The sequence below is a fragment of the Ammospiza nelsoni genome, chromosome 1 (assembly GCF_027579445.1).
Source record: "Ammospiza nelsoni isolate bAmmNel1 chromosome 1, bAmmNel1.pri, whole genome shotgun sequence".
NCBI lineage: Eukaryota > Metazoa > Chordata > Aves > Passeriformes > Passerellidae > Ammospiza > Ammospiza nelsoni.
The window spans coordinates 63,769,777-63,784,843 of NC_080633.1; the positions used below are offsets into that span (position 1 = coordinate 63,769,777).

The window sequence follows — 15,067 nt, forward strand, 5'->3', positions numbered from 1 at the left end:
TCATTTGTAGTTATTAGTACAAATTACTACAAATTATTGTAGTTATTACTACAAATTACTACTAGTAATTACTGGTTTTTAAATATATGGTTTGGGAATTGTTGGAAATTAATGGTTCTGAATCCATTTTGGAATTTCTTAACTGACACTTTCCATGTCCTGCAACCACTCAGGCCATTGTTTAAGAGACTGTTTCCATAATAAAGAGGGCACCAAAGTTGGGGGGAAGACAGAGGGAAGGAAAAAAAAGTTCTGCAGAACGGGTACAGGTTTATTCTGTCTGGGCTGTTAACCTAATCCAACATAGATGAAAGATTTTACATTGAAATTAATATACTTCTAATGTAGTAGCAGTAGGATCTGTATTCCTTCATCCAGTCTTTCTTCTGCTTTTCTTTCTGTCTCCAGACATGTGAAAACTTCCTTTTGGGACAGGGTTTGCATAGTGCAGAGATTGTGGTCATAATTATTTTCCCCAGTATCTTAACACCTATTTTATGATTTTTCTGATAAATTCTTTACTATGAAAGGAGATTTGATTCCACTTTGTTCAATTAGAGTGATTTTTCTCTCATTAAGGAATTATTCTACTTCATGTTACATCATTGTAAATGATACCTGTTTTTAGAATAATATAATCTTTGATTATCCTTTCCTTCTTCCATGTAATTTGTCTGCATAGGTTTCAGCCACTGCTGCCTGGGACTCTTCTGTCCATGACTCAGTGCACCTCAATAGGGTAACTCCTCAAAATGAGAGAATTTACTTAATAGTGAAGACCACTGTGCAGCTCAGTCACCCTGCTGCAATGGAACTGGTATTACGCAAAAGGATTGCAGCCAACATCTATAACAAGCAGGTAATAAGTTTATATATTCTTTTATTCTTTGTTTTGTTTCATATTCTTAATTTAATGAATGTGTTTTCTTAGCTGCTTACTTAATTTTGTGAGTCTGGTCTCCCCAGTTCTTATGAGAGAGAAATGAAAACCAGATTTTTATAGGTTGCACTGAAGTGTGTACTGATGTATTTCTTTGAACTGTCCATTTTTTAGCTGATTGAACTAAGTAGCATTGTGTACTGAGCACAATGTTGCAAAGAGTGCTTAAAATATAAATGCTAAAAAAAGTAATTTAATAAATGGTAATTTATGGTTCTGATTTGTTTTATAATCAGATTTTTCATTGCACCTTTTTATTTCTTAGGATGTCATAAATAATAATTATTAAAACAGTAACTGAAAATTACTTTCTTTCTAGAGTTTTACCCAGAGCCTGAAAAGGAGAATATCCCTGAAAAATATATATTATGCCTGTGGAGTGACTTATGAAATAGTATCCAATATACCAAAGGTAAATCATAGCCTATTTCTCTGGCAAACAGAAACCAACAGAATTGACCTACTGCAGTGGGTGATACTGATTAGAAAGTAAATGTCCTGCTTTGCTGCTATGGGGCAGGTTGCCAAAGTGGATAATACTGAGGTTCAGTGTGAGATTGTATTTATCTTTAAACAGTTGAAAACTGTGGGGATTTTATTTTCTCTTCTACTGTATTTAACTGAGTTTTTGTAGTAAAGTTATTTTTGAAAGCCTGTTAGTGCCTGAAAGGAAATATAGAGGGTACTCAGAGGAATGTTCAGGTTTGTGGAAACAGAATAACTGGGAATCTGAGTTTCACAAGAGTATAAATTACTTTTTACAGAAAAAAAGTTTGTACAAGTTGTAAATGTACTATAAAATTTATTTTAAAAGTAAACAAACTGGACAAATGAAAACATAGTCTTGAAACCCTGTAATTGTCACTTTGTTGCACCACTTAAATTTTAAACTCTAGGGAAATCACAGCATATTTTAAGGGAGGAAATTACATTTCCTTGCCTAGGAAGTTGTCATTAGTTGTGCCTTTACATACACAATTTCAGGTTATATATGCATTTTTTCTAGAAGTTATTTGATACAGCAAATGCTCAAAACTTCTCCTAAGCTTGATCTCTTCGGCATCATTTGCATTTCTATGGAACAACCCTGGATCATTCACTGTAATTAGGTTTGCTGGTTAAGTTTAAGATGCCCAATTCAAATTAATTTCTGGATTGAACTGGTTAAAAAAGTGAGCTAAAACAATTGGCTTTCCTTTTTGAAACATTGAATGGTGTAACTTGTACTTTAGGCTACAGAAGAAATTGAGGATCGTGAGACCTTAGCGCTGATGGCTGCAAGGAGTGAGAACGAGGGCACATCCGATGGCGAAACTTACATCGAGAAATACACACGTGGTGTGCTGCAAGTGGAGAACATTCTGAGCCTTGAACGGCTAAGACAGGCAAGGAAAAGGCATTTCTTGCAACCTTTGCACTGGGTTATGAGAATTCCAGAGGAGATTATGAGAATTCAAGAGGAGATGACTGATCTTTTAAAAATACTGTGTGGCTTTTTTTGTTTCAGTTGTTTTGTTTTTTAGAGATCATTGGACAGATAGATGTAAGATGAAGTTCTGTGAAATACAAATTTCCAGGGGTGGTGGATGTAGGAACAAAAGTTGGCAATGATGTAGTACTCAGAACCTGAACAAGCAAAGGCCAAAGAATGAATTTCAGACAGAAGCTTTGGTGGCTGTGTGTGCAAATTAAGATTTGTGAATGCAAGCCCTGGTTGCTGCTGTTAGCTACACTGAAAAAAAGTTGCTATCCTGCTTGCTCAGTTCTCCTGAGGAGACCATGGCATTGCTGTTAGTGTTTTGTTCTGTTTTCACAGGCAGTCACTGTCAAAGAGGCTCTCTCCACCAAAGCCAGGAACATCCGCAGGAGCATCAGCACTCCGAACGTGCACAATGTAAGGAGCCTTTGTCATTAGCATGGATGGGGCAGGGGGTGCTGGCTCTGTGCTGATGTAATGCTTGCACATGGAGATATGGTAATGACTACTCTGTGCTGGGACTAACCAGCCTGTGGGGAAGTGGACATGAAGTGAAATCCCATCCCCAAAATTGTCTGTCCTAGGAGATAACAAAGTTATCAGGAAAGAGGGGAGGGTTAGTTGAAACTCTTCTGCTTTTACAAGGATATCAATTTGGGAAGTAGTTCAGGATGACAACTGCCCTGATTCATATTACTCTTGCCTCCAAATCCCTTTAACTTTTTTCATGGTATAAGGGGTAGTTTCCATTTTATGTGTTCTCTCATTCACTCATACAGCAGAAATGTAGATGTCTTTATACATAATCTGGTCTGAAAAGAGAAAGCAAAACAGTTATTAGGACTAAATGATCATAGTGTTTCTCAAGGTATTACATCTCGCAAATAAGGGGTAGGCATTTGGTCATTCTGTCTGTTGGTGTTCCATAGGTGTCCTGTAGTCGACTGGACCTTTCTGCTTGCGATGAAGATGACAAGGTCGGGAAACATAGCAACAAACAGCTCACATTCCCAGATTTCCCACCCCCACCAGAAGCAAGATGTGCTTGAGAATTGGGGGAAAAAAAAAGGAAAATAGAAATAGTATTTCCTTTTAATAGTATTGAAAGCAGTTGATTTACGTAATGTATCTTTGAAGTTCTGCACCCATTACATATAATTTCGCATTAAACCTTATTGCTTCTCGGCCTTTCATATTAGAATTACATAAACTGATATGTAAGAAGCAGAGTGAAACTCTAACTACTTCTCTGACCGGCTAATTGCCTTTAAAACAATGCATTTCTGTGTGATAGGAAAATTGTCTGAAGTCAGTAATTGACATACCTTTGGTTTGTGGGATTTGGTTGACTCTTAAAAAAAACCACCTGAGTTTACCTATTGATTTTTTCCATATTTGCCTGCATCATCATAATACAGATTTATGTGTTTTTATTTTTTTAGGGTTGGTCTGAAAGTCACCTAGATATGTCTGACTGTTGTTCCAGTTATCAAGATGTATCATGCTATGGTACTTTACCCAGGGAGTCACCTCGCAAGAGCAAAGATGGCACTGGTGAGATTTCATACATGTAATGACAGTGCTGGTGGATTCTTATTTACTGCATTTAACTGAAAGTTAAATTCCCAGTGCTCTTTTCCTAATAATTGTGTTACTCAGCTTCTACTTAAACAACATAAACATAAGCTGGAAATAGGGGAGAAAAGGAGAAATGTATAAGACATCCGGGAAAGGCAGTAAAAGAGGTGGACAGAATGTGCTAAATATAAATCAGAACTGTAGAAGAAAAAAAAAAAGAAAAAATCCCACCCAAAACAAAACAAAACACTGCACACATACACACAAAAGAACAGAATGCAGCTGCTGTTATTTTATGAATTTAAAGATGAAGATGCTTTTATTAAAGTGGGAAGTGTCCTTAGACAGGTTCTTTACATGATATGTGGATATTGTGTGTGCCTCCCTGTCAGTGTGTCACAAGTGCCTTGTTTCCTTCAGGTCACATTGAACAGGCAGTGGAGGTAGAAATATTGCTGTGATAAAGTGGGACTGGGGGTTTATTAATTTCTTCCTTGCTTATAATTTTCTTTTTGATCATGCTGCCTGTTCTGGATGGCTGGTTTGGTTACAGGGCAGATTTGCAGTCTTGTGGGCAGAGGTCAGGTGAGACACAGGAAGCAAAGAGCTTCTCAGTTCTATTTTCAAGGACACTTCCCACTGCTTTTATGACCAAGATAAAAAGGAGAAATGTTGGTGCCTCAGAATGGAAGGGGCAGATACTGCTCTTCTCTGCTTTCCTTCTGTTTCCAGATTTCTCTGAGGATCTCACTGAGCTGTACATTATTTCATGCCTAGGCCAGTGGTTAAATACTTAAATACTGAGATTTTTCTGTGGCCAGCAACTTTGTCAATTAGCATGGCTTAACCTTCAGTTGTTTTGAAATACGATCTCACAGTCAGGATAAGAAGAACTGAAATACACTTTTTTGCTTTTTTACCTAGGTGTTGTAGCAGAGAATTCCCATACTTTAATGACCAGCCCTTTTAAAGCATTTTCTCCCCAGCCACCAAAGTTTTTCAAGCCCTTAATGCCAGTGAAAGAGGAACATAAAAGGAAGACCCCACTTGAAAGCCGACCTCTACTTAGTCAAGAGGTAATCTTTGAAAACCACCTGCTTTTTTTATAGGAGAAGGAGTGATTTTGTGTACTTGGCAAATCATTTGCATCTGTTGCAACAGAATTTTGTAATTCTCTGGTGAAAGTATTCAGGTCACTCTTTATATCTGGTGGAGTTTTGCTTTTTGGAGTTTTGTTTTTTACCTGAATACAGGGTTTGTGGATTTTGGGGTTTTTTTTACTTCTTGGTATATATTCTCCATTACAGGATACATCTATTGTAAAGTATCAGTAACTACTTTATTACCTTTACACCTTTTTTTTTTTATTCTTCAGTAAGATGTTGGTGTGGTTTTTTTAATAGATGAAATGTAATTCTGTGAAACTGTTCCGGGGTGGCTATAATTCTGGCCTTTATTCCTACCCTCACACTCTGGGAGGAGTGCATGAGTTCCCCTACCCAATAACTTGAATTTTGATGTCTGTATGGCCAGCATGGGTGTTTCACCTTCATCACATTTTCACACCTTTCTGACTTGGCACCCAGTTAGCACCGTGGTCAGAGCTGTGGTTTGTGTGATGTGTTGCGTGTCTCAACCTTTGCAGAGCATGCCTCCATCTCAGGTGCACTGTGCTGGCTGTGCTGTGCCTGCAGGAAGCAGGGCCAGCAGCATGCCTGAGGAGAAGATTGTAAGTTTTGTACCACTTTCTGTCTCGAGGCCTGGTGGTGGGCTTGAGGCACTCACGCTACTCCAGCAGGAAAAAGTAGTTGTGAGGTGGAAATAACCACTTGTGACTGATTGTAGGTTATGGTTGTAACAGTTGCTTGCCTGGCTTGCAAATGCATTCTGTCATTGGAACTAACTCTACTGGGGTTTGGTGTTCTGTTTTCGTTTTGTTTTGGGTTTTAATGTTTATATGTCATATGTCTTGTGGGGTTGGGGGAGAGGGGAGGCTGTGGTATTTACAGGGCACAAATGATCAAGTAAAGGATGGGTTAGTGAGCTGTGCTGTTGTCACTCTAATATGCCTTGTATGTTACCTAGATTTTGTGACTATACCCCAGAGTAAATGGAATGATCCCATTTGGTGTAAGTAACCGTGCATTTAGGTGTGGGTACACTATAAAAGCTTATCATTGCCTGACATGGAAGTAATATGACTAAAATAAGATTGCCGCTTTTAATTAACCTGCAGCCTGTCTTCATCATGATTCAGGTGGAAATTGAGGTGGAGGGCTTTTGTTTTAATCTTCACTTGCTAAATCCTCTTCTCACTGCTGCTTCAACAAAAGGTGTATCATCATTTCTGCTGTATGATGGTTTTGGTTTTGGGGCTGTGGAACATGGCTGCAAATACTTGCTTTAATCAGAGCTTTAGATTTAAAATTCAGAACCTTCAAATTATTTCCTGTAAGTCCTATGGGACACTTTTCCACAAAATTCTAGTGATGGGTTCTTCTATTCAGCAGTTATCTTCATTCCTATCACATAGCCAAGCTATTAAAAAACCTGTTCTGGATTTCTAATGCTGTTTTGTCAGTTGTTAGACCAAAGTATCCTGAGTGTTCTGCTTATATATTTGATGCTTGGCTGCTGGGTTTGGGTGGCAGCTGTTTTATTCTTGATCATGTTAATTTTCCATTAGGTAGCTGACGTGCTGACTCGCACTGAGTCACTGATACAAATAGCATGAAGGTATTTGGAAGAAAAAAATCTTCTAGTGGGTTGAAAAGACATCCCTTGGAAAATAAATTGTTACAAAACTTTCCATAGCAACTTGAGGGCAGTTCTAATCCCTTGGGTGAAAACAAATGCATGCCCTGAATTAACCCAGGCACTGCCTGTGCTGCTTTCCACAGATACACAGAAGCTTTCAGAGCTAGGAAAGGGCAACATCCTGCCACCAGGCTTTGCCAGCTAGAGGGGAACTAATTCACTGAACACTCTAAACCTGCTGTAGCAAACAGGGCCATAGAAATAGGTGTTCTTTCAGTTCTCAGCTGCTTGACTCCTACTGACTTTTCCCTTGTATCAACACAGCTTTTTGTTTGGTTGCATAGGAAGTCAGATCAAGGGAACTGATCCACCCAGCTGACAGCTTGACTACCATGGGGTTTTCCATTTGGATCTATTCCTCTGTCTGATGGCTTTTTAGACCCTTGAGGGTCCTGGGAAGACAGGCAAGAAGGAGCATCTGCTAGTGGGGAGGAGGTTGACAAAGCTGGTTGTGTAGCCCAGACAGCCTAGGGTGTTGTGTTTAGCAAGTGATGCTGCTGGAGGTTTTATTGCTTTAGGAAAGAAGCCTTTGTAGGCTGTAGGCTTCCCAGGCTACCCCATTTTTCAGAGCTGCAGTGAGTCCTATATTTTAACTAGACTGAAGTATTCCAATATTCAAAACACATCTGCCAAAGGAAGGGGCGGGGGGGGGGGGAAAGCAGTTAACAAAAATATTTTTGATTGGCCTGAAATAGAGCATTCAATCTGAAATTTCAGAGAGTAGTTACACATGTTTGATATTGCAGCTGTATCCAAACAGCATGATATATATAGGGGCATGTTCTCTATAATATAGGAATACAATGACTTATGTTAAGGTCAGATTAAGTGTTCTCATATTAAGTGTATCTAAATACTACCAGTAATTAACATGTTTAAGAGAGGGTTTGCTAAGAGGAAGCCCTTCTAGCAGCAATAAAAATTGAGGCACCTGTGGTGCAACCACTAGATAAGTATTACTGATTTTTAGATTAGTAAAATGGGAACTAACTTGTTGAGGTTACTCGAGAAGTGTAATTTAGGGATTTGAAAATGCAGATGCAAAACAGGTGTAAGGAAGCTGCTCTGTGCTCTTGCTTATTTTGCTTCTTTACTGCTAGAACTTGATGCATAGTCTTGTCTCATTAGTTCTTACTGCTGTGGACTTTCTGTTACCAGTTCTTAAATCTGCTTTTCATTATAGTCATTCTGTTACATCCCAGGGAAGTTGCTGAAATTTCTTGACCAGTTTTTCAAAGATTTTATCTTTATTTATACCAATAGCCTGAGCTGTACAAGGCAACTTCTTTCTTTTTTCCCCCATCTCACATCCACAGAAATTTGAAAAACTCTAATATTGCTTTGTTTCTGGAATTTCCCCATCAGGAAACTTAAGATGAGCTCTGAAAGGAACTATGTCTTGTCCCCACCAGGGGCATCTTTTTGTTTGTCACAAGGTGGTGTCTCCTCACCTATTCACAGTGTTCTTCAGAGCCCATGTTCTAGTAAGAGGGCTGGTTCTCTGTAGCTGAGCTTTTGTACTTGTGATGACAGATAACCCTGAAATGGCACATGACTGACACTGTGGTTACTTGTTTGGCCTTTCCTCATCACTCACCAGTGTCTGTATGTCTGTAGAACCATTTCTCAGTTACAGCCTCTTATCCAGTCTGATTCTGGACAGGGACACCACCAAGGTGAGGTTTTTTCAGTCAAATGAGGAATCTTATAAGTTTCAAAGGAGGCACAAAGAACTCTTACAAAAATACATTTTGGTCTCAAGGAGATGTTTAGCTAATATCAACTAGAAATACTTTCCTAATTAAATGTTTATTAGTTTGGAGTTCATACATAATCTTCAACTTTATATTTGATAAATTCTTAGTGTTTAATGTTTAAAAAAAAACAAACACCCAAACTATAAGGTTCAGCATAGAACAAAACTTGCTAGTTTTGAACAAATAAAATTGGTAAAAGGGAAGAAGTAAGCAGAATGATTGAGAAAACATCCCTCAGAGATGAGCAACTGGTATCCTGCAATATGCAAAAAAGATACTTTGCATAAGGCTTTGGAAGGATATTTGTAGTCTCAATAAAGTAGGTATTAATTTGTTCCTTTACTTCTAAAGGAGCTGTGCATTTCAGATGTAAGTAGCAAGATTTTCAAGAGTATAAATAATACTCAGTAGTCTTACATGACATTTTATAACACTATTGCTCCTCTTCAGAGAAATAAATAATTGCAAACTAAAGCCTTCATCCAAATTCTGTATTAAATACTCTGGAAGAGTGCCATGAAAACTAGAAAGCAAAGGATACCAAGCCTTTACTTGATCAAATATTAATAATCTGAAATTGGTTGGATTTGTCAGATATACTTAGACAAGTAGAGACATCCTGTTGAGATACTGATAGCTGTACTAACAAAAAACTTAATATTATTGAAAATATTGAGTCATCTTAAGAGGCTATTTTGCATGGGCAATACTGAATTATATTTGCTATGAGTTTGAACTTGCTAAGAATGGACATGAGACCTTTTTACAGATACAGGCTGTCTGACAAATGGGGAGAGGCTGGAATATCTGGTGCTGTTCAGCCTTAAGGAGACCAGTCACAGGGGCATCTTATCAATATATAAAAACACCCAATGGGCCAAGGCAGACTCTTCTCAGCAGTGTCCAGTGGCAGGACATGAGCAAATCAAAACTCATGAGATTCCATCTGACCACAAGATGGAACAAGAAAACACTTTGTCTGCTGTGAGGGGGGTCAATCACTGGAATGAGTTGTGCTGGAAGGTTGTAGAGATCTCAAAACCCACCCAATTGGACTCTGTCTTGGACAACCTGCTCTGGCTGACCCAGCTTGAGCAGAGGGAGATTGGGCTAATTGACCTCAAGAGGTGCCTTCCAGTCCTAACAATTCTGTGATTATTCTGACATGGGCAAACTGAGCAAATCTGTTCCCTGTCTGGGCATTGGAAGCTTTGTTATACAAAGTTATTTGAGCAGTCTTGGCTACTTTGAAGTGAGGAAACATTTTCAAGAGGATGTTTAAACTGATGTATTGGTACTCTGTTAACTGTTGGTTAACTGTTCTGCTTTTCCTTTGACATTGGTGAATCACAGCAGGTATCTGAAAGCATCCAGGCACTTCAGATATCACACAGGATCTGCCTTGATCAGAGTTTGAAATCTGTGATGCAGATAAAGGAACTGAGAAACAATGGGCGCTACAGTTTCTTTAAAGGACATCAGCCTTTTTTAATTTTCCTAAAATACAATTATTTGTAGTAGAAATTTCCTATAAACTAACCATTTTTACTATATATATGTGTGTATACATACACCTATTTTTATACCTGCATATATATGTGTAATTAAAGATATATATGTATATAATGAAGGAAGTACTTAAAGAAGCACCCATGTAGAGTCCTGCCTGCAGTATTTTATCTTGGGGGAGCAGCCCTACCATGTTGCCAGATTCAGATTCATCTTTACGGACTGAAGTTCTCAGCTTCATATGGACTCTGTGAAAGCCACATCTGTGGTCTAGCCATGGTGCATCCCCACACATCCCCACACATCAGAGAGGCACCTCCAAATTCTGCTAGGATGATTAGTGTCAATTATTTCCCTCCAAACACATACATGTCTGCATAAAAATGCTTCCTTGAAGATCTGCTGTAATATTTGATCTTTTTGCTTGTATATTCAAACATCCTGAACATATTCAGCTGTGATAGCCAGGGGTAAGCAAAATTATTTAGCCTTGCTGATATCAGGTTAATAGAAAATCCCACTGTACAAAGTTTTTAATAATCCCAGAGTTTTAAATAACCTGTATTGCAGCAGGGACTCTTTAAGGCTGTTACCATCCATTTTTGTGTTTATCTTGTTAGGTAGTGAATTAACTCTATAAAATACCTTCAGTAGGTTTAATTAGTCTAAATCATGGGGAAAAAAATTTGTGTATGAAAATATGTAACTTTCCTTTAATTGATTTATATTTTCTGAACTATTCGGAATTTATTTTCTAAAAATTGAATAGCTCAGTGTACTCAGTGTAGATTGGACATGTTCCCAGCAGCTCTTTTCAATGGTGTCCTCCATTCTTCAGAATAAAGACTATTAAAGGTACATATTTCTCCATGCTCAGAAAGGAAAAAATCAAGGATGGTTAGTTTATTTTGGGAACCTCACTGTCACAGGTTCCTAATCCTAATTCCTCTTCTCATTTGCAGGACTCTGAGGAGGAAGACAGTGAGTTGGAGGCCATTAATAAGAAACTGATAAGTCCACAAAGTTTTCAAAATTTCCGGCCTTATGTACCGGAGGAGTTTGCTGACTTCAGTATTTACAATGCCAGCCTGGAGAACAGGGAGTGGTTTTCCTCTAAATCAGACTTCATGAGCTCACGTGTTCTTGAGAAAGAGGTGTCCCGCAGCCCCACCACTAGCAGCATCACTAGTGGCTACTTTTCCCACAGTGCCTCTAATGCCACCCTGTCTGACATGCTTGTTCCCTGTAGTGATAGCACAGACCAGCTAGCCAGTCACTCCAAGGAGCTGGACTCTAGTGATCCCTTGGGATCATCCCTTGCACAAGATTTAAGATCTTCCTTAAACAAGGAATGTCGAGAGTCAGAAAAGGAGTTAGTGAGAGAGAAGTTACCTGTGGTACCACTGAAAGAAAACAGTGCCTTAACAGAGCAAGTACCACTGTCACTCAGTGCCACTGACAGAGACTCTCAGCAGTTACCCAGAGCTGGATCCCTCTCAGCCCTGAGTTCCTTGGATGGGAAAAACACCATCGAATTTTCAGCACACGAGGTGACGGTTGAGCACACAACGGACATTGTGGAAGATCACTCCTTTACTGAGTTCATGGGCGTTGAAGATGGGAAGGACTTTGACCATTCAACAGCTCCACAGTTGTGTTCCCTTCTGTCCTCTAACGGAGCGAGCGCCTCGGAGTCACCCCGGGGCCCTGGCAAGGGGCAGAGCTCTGCAGCCGGTGACAGCTGGCTTGTGGATGCTGGGGAAAGCCCTTTTTGTTCTGGACTGCTGAAAGACTCTTCAGAGCCTGAGACTTATCCCGACACTTCCATGGACGATTTTATTACGAAGGACCGCTTGGATGGTTCTGACTGTGAAGAAGGTGCTTCTGCAGATCCAGCCCACGTCTTGCCCAGCTGGGTGGCCGTGGGCGAGCAAGTCTGTGTTGGAAGTAATAAGATGGGCACAGTGAGATACGTTGGAACGGTCGACTTTTCAGCTGGAATTTGGGTTGGAGTTGAACTCAATGTTCAGCTGGGTAAGACTAAATGTGTTCTGGGTTATCTATGCAGCTAGTGTGACCAATTTTTAAAGTCACAGTACAATCATTTTGTCCAGTTCAGTCCTGGGAAGTACTTCCCGTTTCCTGAAGCTTGGTATCTATCCCATTTCCTGAAGATTGGTACCCAATCATCAGCTTTCTGGTTATAGGGATGCTCTCATCCACTTTTAACTGTCTGAAAGCCCTGCTTTTGCAAGTTGTAGTAGTTCCCCATTGGTACCTATCTGTTTTCACAGGTCAGAGGAACAAGCAAAACCTGAAGTTGACATGTTATTTTTAAATCATTGTGTACACATTCATGAACAGTATCAACAGTGTGCTTCACTTGTCAGATAGGTTTGGTGTCAGTGACTTTTAGAGATGTATTGTTGTTTTCCACTGGGGAAAGATGAATTCCAGAGCACAGGTTTTCTGTTACTTCAGAGGGGTTGGAAAAAGTCAGTGCTCTGCGAGTGTTAAGAAACTTCTATAGAAATGCTTCAGGTAATTTAAAAATATGTTTTTAGTAGTTTAACAGGTAACATCACTTATGCCAGAAGTTTGTCTCCAGCTAAATTTTAAGCTTTGCAAGCAAATGGTTTTGAGGACAGTTTATTTTGCAATATGAACACAAGCTTGGCTTTTTAAACTGTTAGTTAACAAAGCAATATTTTAGAAAATCATCTTTTTGGTCACATTTTAAGCCCTCCTTTCCAAGTTTTGCTCTCCCTAGTGTATGGCGAGCATCTGGCTCTGTCACTCAGCAGGAACAATCTTGACTATTTGACAGATAACCAAAGCTATTCATTCACACTTCAGCGCCTCAATTGTATGTGCTAATGGCAGCACCAGCGTTTAATCCTGTGCATTTCTTTCCATTGAAGGGAAGCACGATGGAATAGTGAAAGGCAGAGAGTACTTCCACTGCAAACCACGGCACGGTGTGTTCGTTCGTCCCGGGCGCCTCAGCAAAGCACCAGCTCCCGCAAGGAAATGGAATAGCACTTCCCGGTCTCAGGCATCTTCCACTTCAGAGAAACGGAAGAGTTCTGTGCTTCAAGGCTCATCAGCCACTCCCAAGACAGGAGGAGACGTCCTCTGCCATTCAGGAGATGCAGCGGCTTCTGCTTTTTCTAGGAAACAGGAAAACAGGAAATCTTGGATTAACTAAACCGCAGTATTTTTGCACTTACTACACGCATCACTGTGTAGAAAACTCTACGGATTTTTGAAGCTATTGTACATTTTAACCTGTCCATATGGAATGTGTATTCTCTAGAGTCCTTGACTTAATGCTCTAATTTTTTATAAATAATATATATATTATATATATATATGAATGTGTATCTATAGTTTGTCTGCCAGTGGGCAGATACGGCTGCACACTAAAACACAGTTAAAGCTGATTGTAGATAACTGAGGTACTGGACTATTTGTTACACAACAACTTGGGAGATATATTTTAAACAACAAAAGATATTTTATTGAGGAAAAACCAGGATGTGAATCCGTATTCTTTAAAAAAAAAAACCCAACCGCTGTTCTTAATTACCAAAGAACTTGTTTTAGACTGACATATTTGCTGTTTATATCTTTCTATTGTAAATGTTTTAACTGGTAACTTGGTGCCATGTTCCTTTCAGTCACTGGGCACCGTGCAGCCTTCCGTGTTTAAGCACACTGAGATATCCAACTGCTTCATATGTTTTGTCTTCCTTGAGGCCTGCCACTGTGCTGACTTGGCATGGGAATGACTGACGATGCCTGAAGCTATGAGTCTGGCATTTCACATGTTAGCAAAAGCCAGCTGGGCAGTTTGACTGCAGAAACAGTATTACTGCAAGGGTGTGAGAGGACAACATTCTGGGTTTTTTAGGGGGTTTTGGGTTTTTTTGGGTGTGGGGTGGGGAGAAATGGGAAATAAAGAAGCAGTAAATGGATCATGACTGCAAACTTTGCACTTGTTACTTGCTGGTTTATTATCAAGATGAAATAGAACCTGCTAAAGTAATTTTAATCTGTAAAGTTTATTTTAATAATGAGAATGATGGAGGGATTTATGTCTGGTGCTCATGAATTCCTAAGAAGGTTGTTCCACATGTAGATACTGTAGATGCCTGTACAAGTGTTCTGGATATTTGTAAAGCGACATGGTAAAAACTGAGTGAAGTGAATGGCCTGCTGTATCTTTTCTTTGTTCCTTAGCAAGTGGATGATTGAGATACCTGGGACCTTACTGAAAGCTGCTGTTCTTTCTTTGATTGTTGTGTACAGTAAGCGGACTCTCGTATTTTACTATTTACTGTAAAGAACTGTAATTTATATACTGCCATACTGTATTTAATTGGTGCAGACCTGTTGTGTGTTAGAATACAGACTGTTTACTTGGGATTTAAAAAAAAATGTTTTTCTTGTGTTTGGTACAATTAGGCTTCATGCTCAAAGAGGGAGCTGTTTCTAGCTGGTGCTGCTCAGATGTAAAGGACTTGGTAAAAATGCTGAAGGATAATGTGGTTGGAGTGGATGACTGGATGGTATGAATCCATCTTAGCAATGAGCCTCAGAGGAGAATAGCAGCCCCTGTGGATACACATTCCTCACTTTCTGCTTTCCCCATCCCTCCCAGGAGAGGGAGTGAAGCCAGGAAACTCCTGCCACAGAACAGAATCCTGTGGGTCAAGGGGAGATGGGACAAGTTCCTGGAAGACAGACAAGAGAGGATCATTGCTAAATATATAAAGGCCTCAGCTGCTGGCAGCTGGGAGGGCAGTGTGCTGGAGGAGGCAGTGAGAGATTGTGAAGTGCAGTGCACTTGCCCTTGACATGGCTTTTGTCCCTTTTAAGACTGCAGAATTCTTAAGTGTCAATTGATTTTGAAATGTATATCTTTGCAGAACAGTTCATGCTTCTGGTGTCCACAGTGATTTGCTCTCACTGCATTAATGACACTGC

General features: G+C 39.6%; 1 protein-coding gene across 2 annotated transcripts in view; it reads left to right on the forward strand.

Moving 5' to 3' along the window:
- Positions 1-14,289, forward strand: part of KIF13A (kinesin family member 13A) — a 103,614-nt gene extending 89,325 nt beyond the window's left edge. The window contains exons 31-40 of one of the 2 annotated variants that reach the window (XM_059469083.1): positions 683-859; positions 1,260-1,352; positions 2,173-2,325; positions 2,757-2,834; positions 3,347-3,394; positions 3,860-3,971; positions 4,920-5,071; positions 5,641-5,724; positions 11,041-12,112; positions 13,000-14,289. In XM_059469083.1, coding sequence (XP_059325066.1) covers positions 683-859; positions 1,260-1,352; positions 2,173-2,325; positions 2,757-2,834; positions 3,347-3,394; positions 3,860-3,971; positions 4,920-5,071; positions 5,641-5,724; positions 11,041-12,112; positions 13,000-13,286 — 2,256 coding nt within the window. In that variant the 3' untranslated portion in view covers positions 13,287-14,289. The remainder of the gene's footprint in view (positions 1-682; positions 860-1,259; positions 1,353-2,172; positions 2,326-2,756; positions 2,835-3,346; positions 3,395-3,859; positions 3,972-4,919; positions 5,072-5,640; positions 5,725-11,040; positions 12,113-12,999) is intronic. The other variant, XM_059469076.1, reaches the window with a different exon arrangement.
- The last annotated feature ends 778 nt before the right edge of the window (positions 14,290-15,067 follow it).